At 39.3% G+C, this 20088-nt stretch overlaps 1 protein-coding gene across 1 annotated transcript in view; it reads left to right on the top strand.

Annotated features, from left to right (window-relative positions):
- The first annotated feature begins 845 nt into the window (after positions 1–845).
- gtf3c2 (general transcription factor IIIC subunit 2) overlaps positions 846–20088 on the top strand; it is a 29068-nt gene continuing 9825 nt past the window's right edge. The window contains exons 1-14 of the mRNA XM_022769262.1: positions 846–1113; positions 2071–2180; positions 3108–3711; positions 3883–4019; positions 4721–4914; positions 5272–5357; positions 5680–5757; positions 6728–6829; positions 7337–7564; positions 7856–7967; positions 8078–8195; positions 15259–15290; positions 15469–15598; positions 15768–15912. Coding sequence (XP_022624983.1) covers positions 2156–2180; positions 3108–3711; positions 3883–4019; positions 4721–4914; positions 5272–5357; positions 5680–5757; positions 6728–6829; positions 7337–7564; positions 7856–7967; positions 8078–8195; positions 15259–15290; positions 15469–15598; positions 15768–15912 — 1991 coding nt within the window. The 5' untranslated portion in view covers positions 846–1113; positions 2071–2155. The remainder of the gene's footprint in view (positions 1114–2070; positions 2181–3107; positions 3712–3882; positions 4020–4720; positions 4915–5271; positions 5358–5679; positions 5758–6727; positions 6830–7336; positions 7565–7855; positions 7968–8077; positions 8196–15258; positions 15291–15468; positions 15599–15767; positions 15913–20088) is intronic.

Genomic DNA, 20088 nt, shown 5'->3' with positions numbered 1-20088 from the left:
CAAACTAAACTTTCCCAAGAAGAAGAAATATGTTGCCATGGATACAGTGACTTAAACTGTGGGCTTCAACTTGAACCCCAATTTTTTAGCCCATGTTTGTTTACATTTTGGAAAATGAAGTGAATTAAATTGACTTTTTTAAGTTCTCGTTTGTTATGCACCATTGATGTAGTGACAACCATCACTGGATAACTGACTGACTTTTCGGATTTCTAAGCAGATTTATGGACGTTTATTGGCAGTGGTGTTATCAGATGTGTGTGGTCAGGTTGACTGAATCATGACTCAGATTTTTGTCTGATGTGAGTTTCAGATGTTGTAGTACAGAATGTGAGTTTTGGATATTGATATTTGATGACTTGTTAAATTATCTTGTTCCTCTGATTTGTTTTGGAGATCAGTTTGTGAGTGTTTTGATACGATAAGTCAATAAATGTACCAGTACTATAAGACATGAGGAGTGATCAGCCCCTTTTATTTTGTGAAAATAGCTCACAGAGTAACAAAGATTGGAGAGCCGTTTCAGAAATACTCAAACCAGCCAATCTGACACAAGTCAATGTGTCACATTTTTTTCCAAATTCTGACCTTTAATGTGAACGTTAACTGAAGCTCAAAAATGCCTAAAGAGGGCAGTGCTCACAAAAAAACAAAAATAGTAATAAAATAAAAAATGTAATATAAAACATGTTTGGAATTGTTCAAATGTATTTGATGACATCCCCAAGACATTTGTTGACTGCAAGGATTGAACCCACGGCTGCTACTGTAGATATTCGGTGTCATTCCACTCTCTGCACATAGGGGACGGTGTGGACCACCATGCCTGTACAGTAACATGGCGGTCTGACCTGATGTAAGCAGAATGTGAATTTCAGTAACCTGAAACACTGGAAACAGCGCAGGTGATGTTTACAGTTTGCCATCCGTGAAAGAATAACGACTGGATGTAAATGTCCGTTATGTCTGCACGGCTCCGGTGATCTTCTACGTTGTCGTTCCCGGTAGCAGAGTTTGGGATTCGATACCGAGTGACCGGAGTCTAGCTTCCCGGGCTCGGTTCAAGGCTTTTCAGCCTTCGCCACCGGGGAGGAAGCTTCGACTAGACGCAGGGTGAGTTTTTAACGATGATAGTAGTCATGACCGGTAACGTGTGTCGGTTACATGCCGATTTTTAAAAAGTACAGCCATTATTTAAGTGAGTGAAAGAACGTTACACTCCACTGCCACTTTTATCAGTTAGCGTTAGCCGTATGTGTTAGCTTAGTAGCGTGGTTGGAAGGAGATGTGTCACTGGGAAAACAAACGAGTTACAGAAGTTTATTTTTTAAATAACTTATTACTTGATATATTTCATATTTAAAAGATTTGCCGAATTGATGAGTGACTTAAAAATATAAAGGTAATGTCATCTTCATCTATCTATTACCCACGTAGACTTACCAGTTCAGAAGAGAGAATAAAACTGTCCCATTCCTTGAATGAGGTTTGGTTCGTCAGTCTCAGACTAAGGAATATCGCTGTGATATCGGTATCAATTCCTGGCTCTGACTTCTCCTGGGCACAGTATTTACTTTGAACTATCAACTTTAGTCCAGCAACTAGATATTTTTTTCATGGATTAGTCGTTTCGTTTATAAAATGTCAGTGAAGTTAAATGTATCCCAGTACCTTTGAGTCCAAGGTGACCTTTTCAGTGTATTGAAGGAAATCATCATGTTTGATAGGTTGGATAGGTTTTCATTAAAACATATTCAAATTATTAATCAATTATCAAAATGGATCCAGTCATTGTCTAGTCTCCTTACAAGCTGTCAGACTATGTAAAATAATGTAAAGATGTCTCTGGAAATGTTATTTACTGTAATTACTGGCTGAACTGTGACAACATTGACTAAGTCCGTCACTAGTTTTATGATAAAAAGTTACTACACGTGTACGGTCACTGTATACCTTTGGAAACAAATCTTGTGTTGTTTGTATCACATTTTCAGAAGTAATTCTAACAGATACTGTGCATAAAAACAGTTGATGAATGTTTGTGTTCATTTTTGTTTCTTGTCTGAGCAGCTGCAAAGCCAGCGTGAGAAGAAACCTGCTCTACACATGAGGAGGCATCTGACCAGACAGACATAACACAAGACACCCAGAGCCTATGGATCCCATTGACTCTGAACAAGGTTTACTGTAGCGGCTTTTTGACCAGCTGTTAAAAAGCATTAGTTTATTATTCCTTATAAAAATGATATGACAATGTTGACACGTGTATTTTGTGAGCACAATTTAGTAATCTGTGCACTAAAATGAATGTGAAGTTACTGTAGCAATAAGACCTGAATTTACAGGTTGTGGACTCTAGTGGTCAATTGTGGAGAAATGTGCTGTGTTTGAATTGGTATTGTTAGGTTACTGCATTTATTACATAGATTACACAGTACATACACCACTCTTTAACATGACGTTGATGCTAAATTAGACAGCTTTTTGGCAATATCTGGTTGGCTTTGGCTGCTATGAGTCAGGTACACATATTACAACAGTGTATCCTAATGCAACTCAAAAAAAAAGGGCACGGATAATAATAATGAGTTTGCAAGCTGTTTGGGTTTAATGCAGTGTTGTGTTTATTTTGGGCAGAGATATACGTAAATATTCTTTCGCTTTTTCCCTCTTAAACAACATTGTGTCATGTTTGACATCTCTTGAACACATGTTAGACATACACGATGTGGTCAAAGTTGGTCATTCAAGAGCACAAATTAATTTGTGCACACAACAGATTAATTGGAGAGGAAAATGTATTGCTTAATTTGCACAAATGACTCATTCAAGAACATGAATTACTAATTTGTGCTTGTTTCTTCTATTCCCAGTGACACCTGACATATATGACTTTGTTGCATAGTACGGTTTTTCTGCAGCCTGTAAGAGTAGCATTTGTGAGATATAAACACAGAATACAGAATGGAAAGATAGTTTTGCACATGGATGTTTCGTGAAGCAATATCTTCTTGCAATTTAAATTTTTTTTTTAACTGATTTATTTGTTCTCACCCTTATGCAATGTGCTGTACACCTGTGGAATAATAATATCATTTTCCTCGCAGGGCAAGAAAAGCCATCAGAGAAGAATTGGGATTTAATGCCCAGCTCAAAAGGACGACAACGGAAGAAAAATCCCAAATATTCTGATTATGAAACTGATGCCACAGTTACTGTGCAAAAAACACCTAAAAAGAGCAGAAGGGGAGCAAAGAAAGCCTCTGAAACGACTCCGGCAAAGATTGAAGAAGCTAAAAATGCAACACAACAGGCTGCTGATGGAGAAGAAAAAGCCACGAACAAAACACCTCAAGAGTCTAATGGAAAAACCTCAGAGGAAACTCCTAAAAAGGCAGTGAGAGCCAAGAAGACCCCATCAAAAAAGACTCCCGCCAAAAAGACTCCCGCCAAAAAAACTCCTGCCAAAAAAACTCCTGCCAAAAGAACTCCCAAAGCTGTTGGGACCCTCCCAGGTGGAGAGGGAGGAGTTGTAGATAATGTGCAGCAGGAAAATGGGACACCAAAGCCAAAGAGAAAGTATGTAAGGAAGCAGCAGAAAGCAACACCAGTTACTGAACCACCATGTGAGGAGGCTCAAGGGGAACACCCAGCTGAACCTCAGGAGGAGATCGAACCGGGCGGCCGCCGCATGAGAGGTGCTGCTAAAGCGTAAGTCTGTCAATGAATTCACTGTATTCTGTTCCAACTTATTTACCTTTGAGAACGTCACTCTCCAATTACTGGCCAACGGCTTTACGCGTCTTCAAAACTACAAGTAAGGTCTGAAATGGTAATCAAGTCATTCAGTGTTTAAAAAATCATGTGAAAAATCTCTTCCAGGGCATTGAAGTACCTCCACACCTTGGCAAAAGAGGTGCTTGGTCATCCCAGTGATGAGTCAGACTCCAAGCCAGGTGCCAACAGTGAAGGCGACGAAGACTCACTCAAAGAGCAGAAAACTCCCAAAGGAGGCAAAGGTACAGTGAAAGTCCTGCTACATACAGTAGTAACACTGGCTCTAGAGAGAGTCTCCTGTCCCCTACAGGTTTGGGAAGGAGAACATGAGGGGAGGGGTATTCAGTAGGAGTATTTACCACTAGATGCCTCTAAATCCTACACACTGGTCTTTTTAATGTAAGTTTTGCTTTTAAATCCTCAATCCTGACTGAAAGTGCTGCGTCATACTCGTGACAGTGTGGCTCTCAGAAAGATAAGATGAGATGGAAATGTGCATGTGTATTTTCCTTTCGTGGTAGTTGGGGGTCAGGAACAAGCTGGAAGCAGAGATCAGAACAGTAAGATCCTGAGTTTACTGTCCCAGTGTGCCAGCGAGCAACCCTTACTATTGAACCATACCATATTACCTGTTGTAATAATTTGGGTTAATTTAAACCAAAGGAACTTTCCCTTTAGTGTTTCTGGTTGAATTAGGTAGTGAGACAGCTTCTTGGCTGTGCTTTTTAAAATTACATATGTAACCTACTGGATTCCCATCAGGTCATTTTTATCTTGAAATGGTTTGTCAGCTGAATTTGTGTTATTGACAATGAAGTATGTCAATAAAACGTGTAATGTAAAATTACCTACACTGTAATAGAAGGATTCATCTATGTCTACTAACAGCAGTAAAGATCTCTGTGTTCTCTGACATGGATGATTTGTCTTTATATTCCTACAGGGCGTAAAGGCAAAAAGAGGAAACGTCCTGTTTTTGACAGTGATGCCGAAGGTGATGAGGACTTTGTCCCAGGTGCTGAAGAAGACGAGGTTGAGGAGATGGAAGATGAAGAAGAAGGAGAGGACACAGATTTGGACTTAGACTTCAGGACCAGTGGACGAAGTCCGGCAGTTTATCACCACAACAGGACCAATGTTAGTAGTGTTCTAATCTTCACTGTATTTCTCAGTGGGAGTCAGTTTGTGACTGGCGATCATTCTTATTAGTTATGATCACATTTGACTCACTCACCTCTCTAAACATTGTGTTATGGAGACTTATAATCTTATACCTTATAATGGACAGTTTGAATACAAATTTCCCCAACAAAATTCACTTTCATTTACAAATTAGGGGTTTCATAACTGATTATAACTGATCAATACCAAATCATGAATAATTATTAATTAGATTAAAGTGAAGATTCCTTTAAGTGAAATGAACATTTCTGCAAAATTAATGTGACCGGACTGTAAAGTAACAACTCATCCAAATCTCCTTTTCTCTTGCAGACAGGCTCCAATGCCAAAACCCCCAATGGTCTCGCCGCGAGTGTCATGAAAGTTGTTTGGGACGCCATAGAGTCGACCAAGAAGTTGTAAGTAGCTGCACCTTGTGGTTGCTTCTGCCCTTGTTTTACCTTGTGTATAGAGATATAACATTAAAGAGCCTCAGACTGAACATTTTAAGCATTTCAAAAGTCAGTTTAACATGATGTCACTTTTTTAACTTGATACATTATTTAGAAAACTCAGCTGTGATATCACGTCACAAATTCAATGACACTAAAGTGCAAAACAACACTGGAAAAAGCTGGAGTTGAGATACTAGTATTAGTGACTAAACTGTGTGTTATTTTTAGCCACAACATGCAGTCATGGTATGTGTTTGTGACATGTAATGTTTGTGTGTATTTTCAGCCGGGAGGAGCACTACAGCAGCTGGGTGTTCCCAGAGTGGGTCCCCACCACAAGTTCCTGGGACCTTGTTCCACAGAGGTAGTTAACCTTTAACCTTTCTTTAACCTCTAAATTAATCCAGTTTTCTACGATAAGGGTAAATAATCAATATAAAACCAGATGTTAACTTTTTTTTTAATACTTCCATTAAATCTAACCTCAGAATGCCTTGTTTGGGGTTCTTAGCTGTCCTGTGTTTTCTTTGAAGTATTGATCCATAAGAAGATATATTTGTGGTTTTAAGGGTTAGGGTTAGTTTCACATCTCCTCTCTCAGGCTTCTCTCTGGAGCTCTAGTAACAGCAGGTCAGTGAGCCAATCAGAAGAGCGGAGGTTCTGAGTTTCTCTTTTGCAAGACTGGATGGTGGTCCAGGTGGGTGGGGCTTGGGACACAGTTGAGACCAGTGACTGCTTTGTTGTGACAGAAGTCCTGACGGCTGGTTTGAAGGCTCAGGTTCTGAATACAGGCTGTGTGCATTTCTCTGTGGACTGAGGCTTTGATACTTTCACAGTATTAATATAGAACCTAGACCTGCTTTATAATCAAACAACACGTGGACAGAGACCTTTAGACTGTATGGGACCTTTAAAAGCTGATTATGTTCCAAACTTTAATTACATGTAGTTAGTTTCAGCACAGTGGTGGAGTGTTTAGCACTGTGGCCTGACAAGAAGGTTGTGGGTTCAAACCTGTATAAAATATGTATATAAATATAATAAATAATCATATTAAAAATAGTCATAGTCAGATAAAAAGGCTTTAAACATTGATAGTTATTGAATTTCTATATTGCACTTGTGGTTGGTGTTGTTTTGGAGGGGTGGGGGGAGGTTGTGGATTCAGATGCCAGACAACAGCTCAGCCACCACTGAGTCATTAACACGATTTAATTGGCAATAAAATTTCAGGCCTGTTTCACGGGTGTGAAGTCTCTACTGCATGTCGGGTGAGACATGTCTCAAACTTCTCCCTAATAGTCAAATGTTTGTGTGTCTTCTATTCTACTTAGTGATGTGGAGAAATACCTGCCCCAGGAGCTTCGCTCAGCTGCTTTCAAATTGTCCAGAGAAGGCCTCAGTAAGGAAGGAACGCCTTTGCAAAGACTCAGCAGGTGAGACTGATCCGCTGCTGAGAGACAAAGCTGCAGAAATGAAGCTCAACATTAGACAACTTTGATCAGTTTCTAGTTTCACCCTTTATTGCTCCTTTACGTATTTAATTATTATTTCATCAAGACACCAGTGTTTCAGTTACCTTTCATTTCAGACATGCTGCATCCTGTTGTGTCATCTAACTACATTTTTAATCCTCATTTTCCAAACTGTCTTGTTAATAAAGATCAGAGTGGAGTAAAACATCTGTATTTGTAGTTACTGGGATGAGCAGAATGGGCCTATTCGCTTCTTATGAATCTAAAGCTTTAAGGTCCCTATCAGTGCAGGTTGTTCTGCTAAGCTTTGATTATAAATATTATCCAGATGATTGTTTTTGTAGTAAGTAAATAAAGTAAAAATACATTTTGATTTAAGGTCAGTGACAATGTAGAGGTAAAATGTGGTATTTTTTTCAAGTATATTAAGTATATCTTTAAAGCCTTTCTGTTAATGTAACTGACCAGATTTGAAGCAGCAGCTGCTCATCCAGAACGCTGGGACATGGTGCTGTACGCAGGAGGGCCGGTCTGGGCCATGGAGTGGTGTCCGACACCTGAAGGTGCTCCGGCCTCCCAGTACATCGCTCTGGCCTGTCATCGAGGGATGGATGAGCAGCACTATGTCAACAAGATGTACTCCGGACCTGGACTGGTTCAGCTGTGGGACGTGTGCAAACTGGAGTACAACAGCAGGTACAGATGAAGAGGGCACACTGGTTATTTGAGGGCTGATAGTCATATTTTTTTGGATTAAAGCTACTTTATCTTTGACTATTTTGCTCAGCAGCCAACTTCTTTAATTTTCTCCCAGTTTTTGAGCCAAATCCTTAATTAACCCACCATTTTGTTCTTTCTTACTTTTATTGTCTATAAAAATATCTGAGAGATCTCTGTTCAGCCTTTGTAATGTATTGTTTCCTCCCTCATTTGTTTTTTATGACACATCTTATTCTGTCTCCTTCATCCTCCTCCTCCTCTCTGCAGGCCAGACTCCCAGCCAGCCTTCGCCTATGGCTTGGCTCAGGACAAAGGCTTCATCTGGCACCTGAAGTGGTGTCCCGCAGGAGGCTGGGAGCTGCCCAGCTGTGGCAGAAAGGTAAGGTTCCACCAACATGAGTTTTTAAAAGTCACTACAGGCAGATTTGGTCTGGTGTTGTCTATATTTTGTGACAGCATTCAAAAATTTTAAATCTCCTACCCCCAAAGGCTCCTTTCCTGCCCAGACTGGGTCTTCTGGCAGCTGCCACCTCCACCGGTGTGGTCACCATTTACAGCCTGCCCCACCCTGATGCTCTGCACTCCAACAACAACCTCCCTGACTCTGGTAAGACTGTGATTATTAAACACAACTGGCCACAGTATTCCCTTTGCAGTATTTATAACCATTCAGTTACAGGTGTTATAACAATGATAAAGTGCTTTTATTTCCTTAACTCTAAAAATTACACATGCACAACCCTGAGCTGACTGGACTCACACTCAGACAATGAAGTGTGTCCAGTGTTCAGCAGAGGGCAGTGTTGCCTCACTAAAGCCTGAAGTCAGTATATTTGATTCCTGCAGCAGCGGGTGAGGACACAGGACTGCAGTAAAGCAGAGCTTTAGGTGGTGATCACTGGGTCATGGTAGCATTGTAAAAAACAGCTGGATTTAGTTTTGTTCACATCATGCTAAACCCAACCCCCACTGCTTATTTTTAACATTAGCTTTGCTGGAGTGTATCGCACACCTCCCTGACTCTATTTCTTCACACACCACAAGAAATGACACATTAAACATGATGCAAGAGGAAAATATAATAAGAGGGACACATACTAGATCCTGTCACCCTTAAATGCTTTCAGTATCAGCTCAGACACATCCTTACATCCTATCTCAGAGGACTTTCACCCATAGCTTCCATTCATATTCTGACCACAGGAATATAAGAATTGAGGTTGAGGGGTAGGCGTCATTGTCACTTTGAAGCACCACGCACACCACGGTTATTTTACTCATTGAATAAACTGCAGATTATTTTTTTTATTAATCACTTATCCGTTCAGTCTATGAAATGTCTAGAGACGTCCCACAGCCTGAGGTGTTAAAAGTGTTTGAATTGTCTTTGCATCAGCTCAGAACTTAATGGTTTTTCATAAATTGTGACATAACAAATTCTCAATATAGTTGCTGATTAATTCTCTTTCAGTTGATTAATTGAGCAATTGTATCTTTACCGTGCACCCCTCTGAGAGTCTCAGTTAAATGAGGATCCATTTAGTGACATTTAGTCAGGAAACTCCTATTTAACTCATTTGATATCCAATGACCATTTACAGAAAGCTTTAGAGAACAAAAGAAGCATCAAAACCAACAAGAACTAATTATTTTCAAGATGCATAGGATCAGCTGTAAAATATACGTAGTTTGAGCATTACCTGCACACATTGTGTATTTATGAACAAATTAAAAGACTTGGAGGTTCAGCTGGTGGAATTGTAGAGGTTGAAAACGTGTCTCAACACAGGTTCACAATCCTTTGGTCCTTTGGTCCAACACAACACTGGCCATAGGATCTACTTCAAGAACAGGACAACATCTTTAAATTGCAGGAACCTGAAGATATTCAGTTTACAATGATTTAAAAAGAGAAAAAATAAGCAAATCCTCTCAATAGTGAAGCTGAAACCAGTGAACATTTGGTATTTCTGCTAGAAAAATTACTGAAACAATCCATTGATTATCAAAATATTTGCTAAAATGATTTTATTTTGGTTAATTTTCTGATGATAAAAAAAATCGATGAATTGTTTCAGCACTAGTCACTTTGTGATGCTTTTTAGGATAGTGTCACTCATACACAACGTGATTAACTCAAACTTTAGTATGTAATCAATCAACCAGCAGCATATCCATCAGCTCAGTCATGGACGTCATTAACTTGACCAGATATCATGTTCAGTGAAAGGACAGTTTCCATGAAGACCCTCAGTCTACTGTGTGTGTGCGTGCATGCGTGCGTGCGCGCTTGCGCTTGAGGGGTCTATCAAACTGCTGCTCTAACAATGGCAGTAGTTAACCACCCCTGTGAAAAACATACACAAACACACCAATGTGCAGAGCGCTCTCCAGGGGTGTGAGTATGTGCTGACATTATGGATGGTGGAGCCTGTGGTCCAGTCTATTCAGATCACTGCGTCAGCTGCCTCTGGGGCTCAGCTGATAGAAGACTGTATGAATGAGATTAATGGCGAGCTTATCTGCCACATTCATCATACACAGAAACCTGGTTATGTCTGCACATGAGTGTGTTTATCCGCCTGGGTCTAGCCAGCGGCACGGGCCTATCTGATTACACACTACACCAGTCTAAGATCATAGCATTTCAAACACTCGCATACTTGGCATTACATCAGAATCAGCACAACCGTCTTACATCCCATTAAGCCTTATCTTTGGAGCAAGTCTTGTCTGTAGTACAGTATAACATGAGAGTTGGCTGTTATTTGTGTATGTGGGGTTAATGGCATTTTTTTAGTGAAGACTGCAGATATTCAGCATTTGGTTAGACACTTAGTACCTTAAAATTTGGCCATTTTCTTAAGAGAAACTGCAAATATTCAGAGCTTTCTGCTGAATTTTATTCTTCACACTGTCTTAAACCAAAAAAATTCTCTCCTGAAGCCCATGTAAAATTAAATTCCTCAACATTTCCATCCCCAAATTATTGTTTATTCATTTACTTTGATAAAAACCAACATCAGGCTCCATTATTCACCTGTAATTCCATGTATCACACTAACAAAGGCTTTCCTTTGATTTAGCAGCGCCATTACAGAGGACCTCATACATAGCCATTCATGTATTAATATTAAAATGAAATACAGTGTATTGGTTGATAGGAGACTCCACTGTATTACACTTGGCTTCGTTTTACAATTAAGAAAGATTTTCAGTGCTTTAGTTTGGACATAAAAGCGATAAATAAAGCCTGACATTTCCATTCTTTTTTCCCTTTTCCACATTGCTTCATGGGCCCTGGTTTCCATTTTATTTTGTAGCCATGGGTCATTGGGTCTGGCTACTACATCAGCCCCCTGCTTCCCACCATAGGTTATAGTTATTGGATAGAAAGGTTGCAGAGTGTTCACGTTTGAAGATACTGTCTCTTAAACACACACAGACGACTGCAGAGGGAGACCTGGACTGGAATTAAAGTAAATACTTTTTTTTTTGTTGGTCTAAAAATAATAATGTAAATATACAGTCTAAAAATAATGGAATCTACTATATCTACTATGTGTTATATTTTTATTTTATTGTAGGCTGGATCTCCCACAGGACCTCAGTGTCTTCTGTGGTTGGTACAACCCTGTTTTTGATAGATTAATGGGATCAAAATCAATGGAATAAAAACAACAATAGTTGCTGTCTTATTTTGGTATTCCCTGTGTACAAACTGGTACATTTTTGCTGTTTGCAGCAGCGCCTTAGAGTGGTGAGGTCAACCAGTTGATGAACAGTTTATCCAACAATTTTGTCCAGAGAAACACACCTTGATAAGCACCGACAGTGGCTGAACTGCAGCCCTATAGGACTCTCCTGATTGCTCTAAAGATCCCTGGTCTTTCTAATGGGCCCCTGGACCCCTGACAAAATCTAATGTCCAGACTTCCACCGATATGGTGTTTTTGGTCTTGTCCTGGTCTCACTAATTAAAAAGCACAGACCACCATGCAACACCATCCATTTCTTTTCTTTTTAGCCACACTAGCTGGACTTTTGGCGCCCAAATCAGCATCTTGTAAAACATCTTTCCATCTCCTGGTTGGAGTGGCTCTAGTTTTGTAACAGATATTCATACTCCCCAGAGGATAAATCCTAGTGACTGTGGTCATCCCTTGACGCTTCATCCAGCACCACCAGCAGGTCTCAATGGAAATGTGTTTATTGCATTGGTTTATGACCAAATACCTACAAAATGAATGACATACCCATCACCTTTCACCAAATTAAAACTTGCATTTCTATAAAATTGTCAAAATTGATGCAGCAGAACTCAGTATATGATCTTTTTTTGTTCCGCATATTTTTCTTCCCAGTCAAAACCTGGTGCCAACATTACCCACAATGCAGCTCATCTCATTATACAACCTTTTTCACATGTGTAGTCATATTCCCCTAGGCCTGTAAACCCACCTTGATATATAAAGTCAGTGGAGTTGCCTTTTAACATTCTAACACAAGACTAAAATAATGAATTTAATGATAAATAATACATGAACAAAAAATACTTGTGTAATTACAGGAAGTACCGGTTATATAGTCACTATCAAAACCAGGACTGTATATTTAGGTAAAAAGAAGAGAGGTTCGACCTGCTGGATGGAGAAGCACACGAATGAACAGTTTCTACAGCCAGCACAGTATTTCCCTTTATTCCCCATTTGTTGACGCCACATTTACCTTATCACATCTGCTAAAGATCAAACACAAACTCTGGTCATTTGTCTTCACAGTGGCCATTACATTAGTTGGACTCCTCAGTGTTGGCTTGGGAATGGGTTGTAAAACACAAAGAGAGAGAGAGAGACTGCAGCAACAGAACTAACCTAAAACATTTGAAAAATATTCACGTCCTACTAATAATAAGGTAAAATTCCTGTAGGATTCTACTAAATAACTTGCAAGCAGACGCTGCTGTCTTGTGTGATTTTGAGCTTCTGATCTAGAGTTTATTCCACCAGCAGAAAAATACCGTCGGGAGATGAGGAAGGTAAAGGTGCATTTAACCCAGTGAAAAATGACCAGGGAATTTCTTTACAGCCTTGCATGTCTTGATGAGCAGTAATTGAATGCAGACTAGTTAGTGGAAATCATTTCTTTGTGCTTCAGTTTCAGCTGAAAGGGGTTAAAGGTGAAATTGGCTCAGGCAGGGTTAAACGGGGTGTGAGTGTCTCTCTCCGCCAGCCCAGTGCTGTTTGCGACAGATAATTATAAATAGCTTTTGTCCGTCCAGTCACCAGAATGAATGAGCAAGTGAATGAGAAGAGGAGGCTGTTAAAGCTGCAGAATTGGAGGGCGGACCGGGGGGGGTTGGAGATGTGTGTGTATGTGTGTGTAGAGGCAACTCATGGAAGAAGAAAAAAGACAAAAGGGTGAATGTGAGAAGGCGTAGTGAACACACATAATTTACAGTGCCGTTCTCCATCAGACAAGGATCTATAATTGAAATGACAAAGAAGATGCATCACCGAGCCAGTTGTTAGTGTTGGAAGGTATGAATTTTAGGTCTAGTAGCTGACACTGCTTGTATCCCTACTCTGTCAATCATCAAGGACTTATTTGGAATTGGGTGGTGGTGGTGGGGGCAAGGTTACACCTTTTTAGTCTGTGTAGTGAAGTTTAGGGTTAATGCTTTTAATGCTGAGATTAATTTCACATTAGGATTTAAAATGTAAAGGTTTACAGGGGAAGTTTGGTTTAGACTTTAGAACAGTCAAGGTTTAAATAAGGGTAACACCAACTGACTGACTAAAACTAGTTAATGTTAATTTATTGCCACTTTAACACAAAAACCCTGTGTATGATGATGACTAATCACCCTCATCAGTTACAGCAGACTGTTGGTCACAATAAAATACTCATCATCACAGTTTATACCAGACTTGGAGCTGTAGAAATTTACATGTCACTGCTAAACCAAACCATAAAATTATACGAGTTGTTTGAATCAGTGTGTTTACTAGGATTGTGAAGTTTCAGGTCTTTATACGTGGTCGCTGCATTTTAAATCTGGACAATAACAAAACCATTTTGTAAAAATGGTTGACCTTTACTGCTTTTGTTCATTTTATCGTATTTTGAAAAGTAAAGGCAATAAATTCATGTTAAAAATACAGAAATCTACTAATTCTATAGTTAATAATATAATATTTAAGTAAAAGCTATAGGCTATTTCAGTCAGGTGCAGGGTTCTGAATCCATGTTGGATAACAGGAGTTTACATATTCTTCCTGGTGACAGGCTTAGGTTCATCCTGGGCCTTCTCCTTGGTCTGGAGTAGTAAAAGATTATACATATTAGGACTTCATTTAACATTCAAGCGGCTTATATAAAAGTACTGGTGTGTGTTTTTCTGAGGCAGAGGTGAGTTGATGGAGGGTGTAGAAGACTGAGGACTCTTATTGATCTGGTCTCTCAGTAATCTAAACTGGAGGAGCAGAGAAAACCAATGATGGGGAACAGTCTGACACCTATTTTTGTTATTGGATTTTACATCTATTAAACACAGCAGTGAGTGTTAAGGCAGGTACAGCAGTATTACTTCTTAAGTGGTGCTTAACATCCAGTAATGTTGAACCACGACAGGGACGTAGGAGATGGTGATATCAGCTGCTCCACTGGTCTGACACTTTGGTTTATTAGATGGATTACTGTAAAACTTGATATAGACATTCATGTTTCCCATGGGATGAATTGTACCTTTGGTTAACTTTGGTGATCCCCTGGCTTTCCATCTACTGCCATGAACAGGTCAAAGTTACCTCACTTAAGAGTCAGGGCAGCAATCAGGGTAGAGTTGCTCTCTCTTCAAACATACTGTAGGCATGTTAGCATGGTATCATTAGCATGTTAACATGCTGATATTTGCGTAGCGTTTTAACCATCACCATGTTTCCTGTCAGCTCAGAGCACCGCTGAGTCTGAAGCTGCCAGTTTGCACTGTCAGAAGTGATTGTGAGATGGTTGAATAGCTTTGCAAACCCCTTAACCCCCCACATTTTTCCAAGAGGGTCTGATGATGAGGGTCTATGTCTGAACACTTCTCTTCACACTGTGATTAGTCGGCTGTGCAGAGCTGAAAAAGGGAGGCTGGGATTGAACTTTGTCTCTTTTTTTTATTTCTGACACTTTTCATGTGAACAACTGAGCGCAACACTATGAACGTCTTCATCCATCATTGTCTGAAAATGTTCACCATTATCCCCACATTTAAACAATAACACCCCCACCCCCCCTCTATGACAGCCAGCTTTTGACTCCCTCCTCCAGTATGGCAGCTCAAAACAGCTGTAAATACATTTGTCAGACAGAACTTTACAAACCTGTTATGCTTGAGCAAAACCCTCAACTTAAGTACATCTGGGGATGAAAAGGTACAGCTCAGATTGATGCTTCTCATCGTCACTGCTAACCTGCTACTCTTGAGTTCACATTACTTAAAATAGACTTTTATGTCGTTTGCACCAGTGGAGGTAAAACAGGAATTCAAATGACTGCTACGCTGCTACATCCAATATGCTAGATTCTGTTTTTTTTTTTCATTGTTATGCTCATTGTATAGACTCCAATGCTTAGTTTAATTACCATCACTAATAAACTGTGATTTATGTTTCTCTCCACAGGAAAACCCAGCCAGCAGCTGCCAATATACCAGGTAGACTCTCCATTTACCCTGTTAAATTTTAACCATATGAAATAACTAGTGGCCAACAGGAAAATCTACCATCCAACCTTGTGTTTTTATCATTATTATTATTATTATTATTGTTATTATCATTATACTGTTTTTGTAGTTTTGCAGTGATATTTGTTTTTCGTCTTGTCGTCTGCAGGCTAAAGGAGTGTTAACACTGAAGCTGGGCTCCTTCAAAGCCCCTCGCCAGGAACACAGCGGACAGGTCCTGTCTATGGACTGGCTGCCTGAAAAACCACACAACATAATGGCTATTGGATTCTATGATGGTATGAATAGATTTCTTGGAGATGTTCGTGATTAATTTGTTCAGTGTTTGAAGGAACAAATAAATTATGAGTCTGGATCCCTCCAGGTTCATTTTTATTACTGATGTAAAAAAGATGTTGATTCACTGATTTGAGTCCATTATTGTCTGTGCTTACGTGGTCTCTCCAGGTATAGTGGGTCTTTGGGATCTGTCCACAAAGTCTGCGTTGTTGCGTGTGCGAGAGTCAGACGGGTCACTGAGTCTTCTGCCCTATCGATGCTTACTCGCTCACGACCATGCTGTCCGGGCGCTGGCCTTCTGTCCTGCCTCCAGGTAGACGCTCTCACCTTGACCTCACCTGTATGCTGAAGGTGCATTTCACACATGCATTCATCTCCCAGACTGTAGCGAGGAAGACTCATTTAACCTCTATGTGATTTAATCAGTCTCCAGATCAAATATTGTGACTTTTGAATCAGGACTGTCATTTATCTTGCAACAACCCGATGGACTGGTGAATAGTGCATGAGAAAAATGAGAGGTGTAAATGTTATATCACCATAACAGCTTATTACAAGTACATAGGAATACTGTTGTAAGTCAGCAAAGTGAAAAGGTTGATCAGCTCTCTCTTAAGAATAGTTTAACAACTTCAACATGATTTCAGTTCACAACCCATGATGTGGTTATGGTGCTTGATGCCATGGTCCAGGTCAAATCAACTTTATTTGTATCTGTGATCATATCAACAGTTTCAAATTGAAAGCAGTAAATGCTCCTCATGAAGAAAATGAAAATTCTTGAGGAAAAAATTGAAGAAAAACTTGAGAAGCATCACAGAAGAGAGAATGAATTGCCTGGGTTTCAGGATTTTCTTGTTGTTTGCTTGTTTATCTTTTTTCCCCAACTACTTTAGTTTGGCAGTTTTATTCACAGCTAATTAATAAAAAGGTTGGTTGAAGGCAGCTCTGGAACTTGCTGCCAAAAGCTGCACGATAAATCCTGAACACACAAAGTTGTGCTGAAGTTTGGCAGAGAAGTCGCTCCAGTGTTATTCAGGCACTGATTCAGAATGTAGGGCACAAGGCCGTGTCCTCTCTCAGCCATCACCATTCAGATGAGGTAACCTCACTTATCTCTCTACTAGTCAACATGCACTGACCTTCAGGCTGCAGCCGTGCTGTGCTCAGATCACCTTGAGTAAGATCTTCTGTAAATTACTCCCAATGGTCCAAAAGTTCCTGCTAAGAATATTTATCTACGCTTAGACCTTCAGAGAAAACAGCCCTGGGATATTGAACAAGGAAAAACACTTTTAGGAAAAGGGAGTTTATTTTTATAGCACCTTTCAAACAATTTTTAATGCTTTCAGTTCATTTTGGAGGTATTTAGTCTCTTTATTTTCTTTCCTTTTTTTTCTTTTAAGTAATTTTTTGCCTTTATTTCCATAGCAACAGTGAGAGAGAGAAAGACAGGATAGTCAGGGAGAGGGAATGGCTTGCAGCAAAACCTGTGTCGCTGTGGTTAGGACAAAGCCTTAATGATACGCACTCTACCAGGTGAGCCACCAGGGCGCCCCGTACCCGCTTAGATTTTCTATGGAATAAATAGGCAAGAAATGGATAAGCTGCAGGCTTCCGATTGCTTTATGGAGTGAGGTAGATTAATCCATAATTTTTTCCATTTTTCTATATTTTTAAGCCAATAATGTGGATGTTGATGTAACTTGTTTCATGTGGCTGTTAAAATTAGGTCTTAGTCCATGACTACATCACAGTTCTGGTGTTGAGGGTGAGCAGCACTTTTAAAAAGATTTTGGTCAGAAAAAACACATTTTTAGGTTTTATCTGGGTTTTAACTGCAGGAAGCTTTGGCTCATTCAGTCACTCCTTTTGTTCAGAGCACTTGTGGGTCAGTAGTCAGTGTCATCTGCATAATTGTTGCAAAGATTAAACAGAAGTTGTCAGACTATCGATCCTTGTGGAACTCCACAATCTCCATGTGACACAAAGTAATGTTTATCTTGTGAAAAGGATTTGAACCATAAAGTCCAGTTTTGTTTTTCAGTCTGTGTAGACACATAGTGTGGTTGAAATTCACACACAAGATCCAGTTAGACCAGGTAACAAAAGGACGAGTGTTGTTTGAAAATTCTTTATAGATTTCTGATACAACAGATGAGTTTTTATACCATTATTATAACATTGCTTACTTCAGTACCTTGCTTAGAGGAATGTAAACATGTATTTCTCCTAAACCGTTTTTTTCATTTAACAAAAGTCTAAACAATCAGCTGTACAATAACCTCGTCTCGCTTCCTGCTCAGTTTTTTTTTTTAATCGTATGTGTCTAATCCTATTGGTGAAAAGTTTCTTTCTGGTTCACTTCTCCTTGTTTTTATTTTCTCTGACTACACATTGGCGGTGTGTCACATAGTGAGAGGGTTGGCGATTCATGTAGCGTTATGTAAAGAGGGTAAGTGTGATAAGCTATAGCTTCATCCCATACCTTTTTGGCCAGTATTGTTATTCTTCATTTATTTGGGTATTTACTATGTATAAATATTAATAAGAACCAAAATAAACTATCTGAACTACAAGACCAACATCTAAATGAAATACAGTCTAACAATGATAAAATAATGAGGGCTCCCCCTACTCCTGTTGGCATAATAGTTAAAGTACATACTATGAACTGTAACTGCAACATCCTCCAGTCATATACCCAACCCACTGCCTCACCTGTCCATCTTAAAACACTGTCAACTATCAATGCAAGACAAAAATGTTAAATCGACAAAATCGGGATTATAATTGATTTATTATCTGAATCAAAAAAAAGTATTGAGGTTCAATAACCAGCCCTAAATAAAACACAGATTATTTTCTACAGACTGTGATGGACAAATGTTAGCAAAGTGTCTCTGAGAAGTTATTTGGTGACACCCACATTCAGGACTAACTCACCAGTTGAACCAAACTGCAGGTGGAAAAGCTTCTTTAATCCAGATAAACTGCTCATAACTTTGATACTCCCAGAATCCTGATACAAACTCTGTTCGAGCACAGAGGTGAAGACTGACTGTGTAATATCCGACATGTAATAAAGGGTCATAGCTCAAGATTTCACTGTAACCCTCGTAGGGACCATCTCCTCCCCCGCACATTATTTTCCTCTGCTCCATTACTCAGCTGATGTATGTGTAGATGAGGGGAAGGATGGATGGGTCATTTACATCACCTGCCACAAGGATTCACTGACGGCACTGATTCGCAGTGCAAGTCAGCATAAGGGTTGAAGCAATATTTCCGGCCCAAAATTGGCTTTTTATCAAAAATCTGAAATTGGCCAGTCAGTGTGTTATCCACCTCTGATGTGAAGGAGTCTGTCCGCCCCCCCCCCCCCCCCCCCCCCCTTTTTTTTTTTTTTTTTTTTTTTTTATACCTAACAGCTACAGTAAAAGCTCCAGTCTTTCTAAAATACACAGTGAGATTAAAGCTGAACAATGATCTTTTAAAGTGCAAAAGTATAGCAAAGTATAAATATGTTATTAATATGTTATTAATATGGCTTTTAGTGTTGATGTAAATGACTTCTGTCTTGACATGAAAACAGTTTTAGGAGATTTGCTGAGATTGTAAAAAATGCTTAAGAACTGTTTCTTAAATGCTTTTTTTTAACATCAGCTAAAACTAAGAGATGTTATCATCAGCTTTCAATCTCTCTCATCCATCAGTTCACCTCAGTCAACAGGGTTTGAGCCAAAGAGCGCCAATGCTAACAACTATTAGAAACCTCATGATCAATCCGGTTAGTATCAGCTCCATCCCTCTTCATTTTGTGTTTTAGCCACACTACAAAATGAAACTGTTGAAGCTGAAAAAACATGCATTAAAAGACAGATCGATGAGACTGTTGGTCATTAAACCATCTAGTGTCACTGCCTTGTAGCTACAGGGCAGTCGAGTTCTCTGTTAGATAATGCTAACAGATGGTAAACATCCATGATTAACACTCTAAGTACATCTCATAATATTTTGCTAATCTCTGGACCTTCAGAGTTGAGCAGCTTTTTCTGTCAGTCAGTGAAATTATAACCAGGGTTGATTTTTACATTATTTGTTAATCTGCTGATTTCTAAATGATTTCTTAATTAATCAATTGTTTTGTCTGTAAATCTTCAGAAATCAGTTTAAAAAAAATAAATAAAATAAAAGGCCATCAGAATGTCCCAGAGCACGAGGTGACATAATTCAACATCTTGTTTTGTGTGACCAACAGTCCAAACCTGAAAAGATTCAGTTTACTATGTCAGACCAAGGAAAGCAGAACATTTTCTCATTTGAGAACCAGGAACCATCACATCTTTCTCATTTTCCTTGAAAAATGATGAAAGGGGAGACTTTCTTGACTTTTATTTAGATACTGGAGTTTTGTGGGGAAAAAAAAAATTAATAAAAAAAAAAAAAAAAAACCCATTTTTTTTAATTGAAAAAAAAATTAATTTTA

This window comes from Seriola dumerili, unplaced genomic scaffold (assembly GCF_002260705.1).
Source record: "Seriola dumerili isolate Sdu_G_001 unplaced genomic scaffold, Sdu_1.0 BDQW01000025.1, whole genome shotgun sequence".
Taxonomy (NCBI): domain Eukaryota; kingdom Metazoa; phylum Chordata; class Actinopteri; order Carangiformes; family Carangidae; genus Seriola; species Seriola dumerili.
The sequence above is the reverse complement of the archived record's forward strand: the minus strand, read 5'-3'. Positions and strand labels throughout refer to the sequence as shown.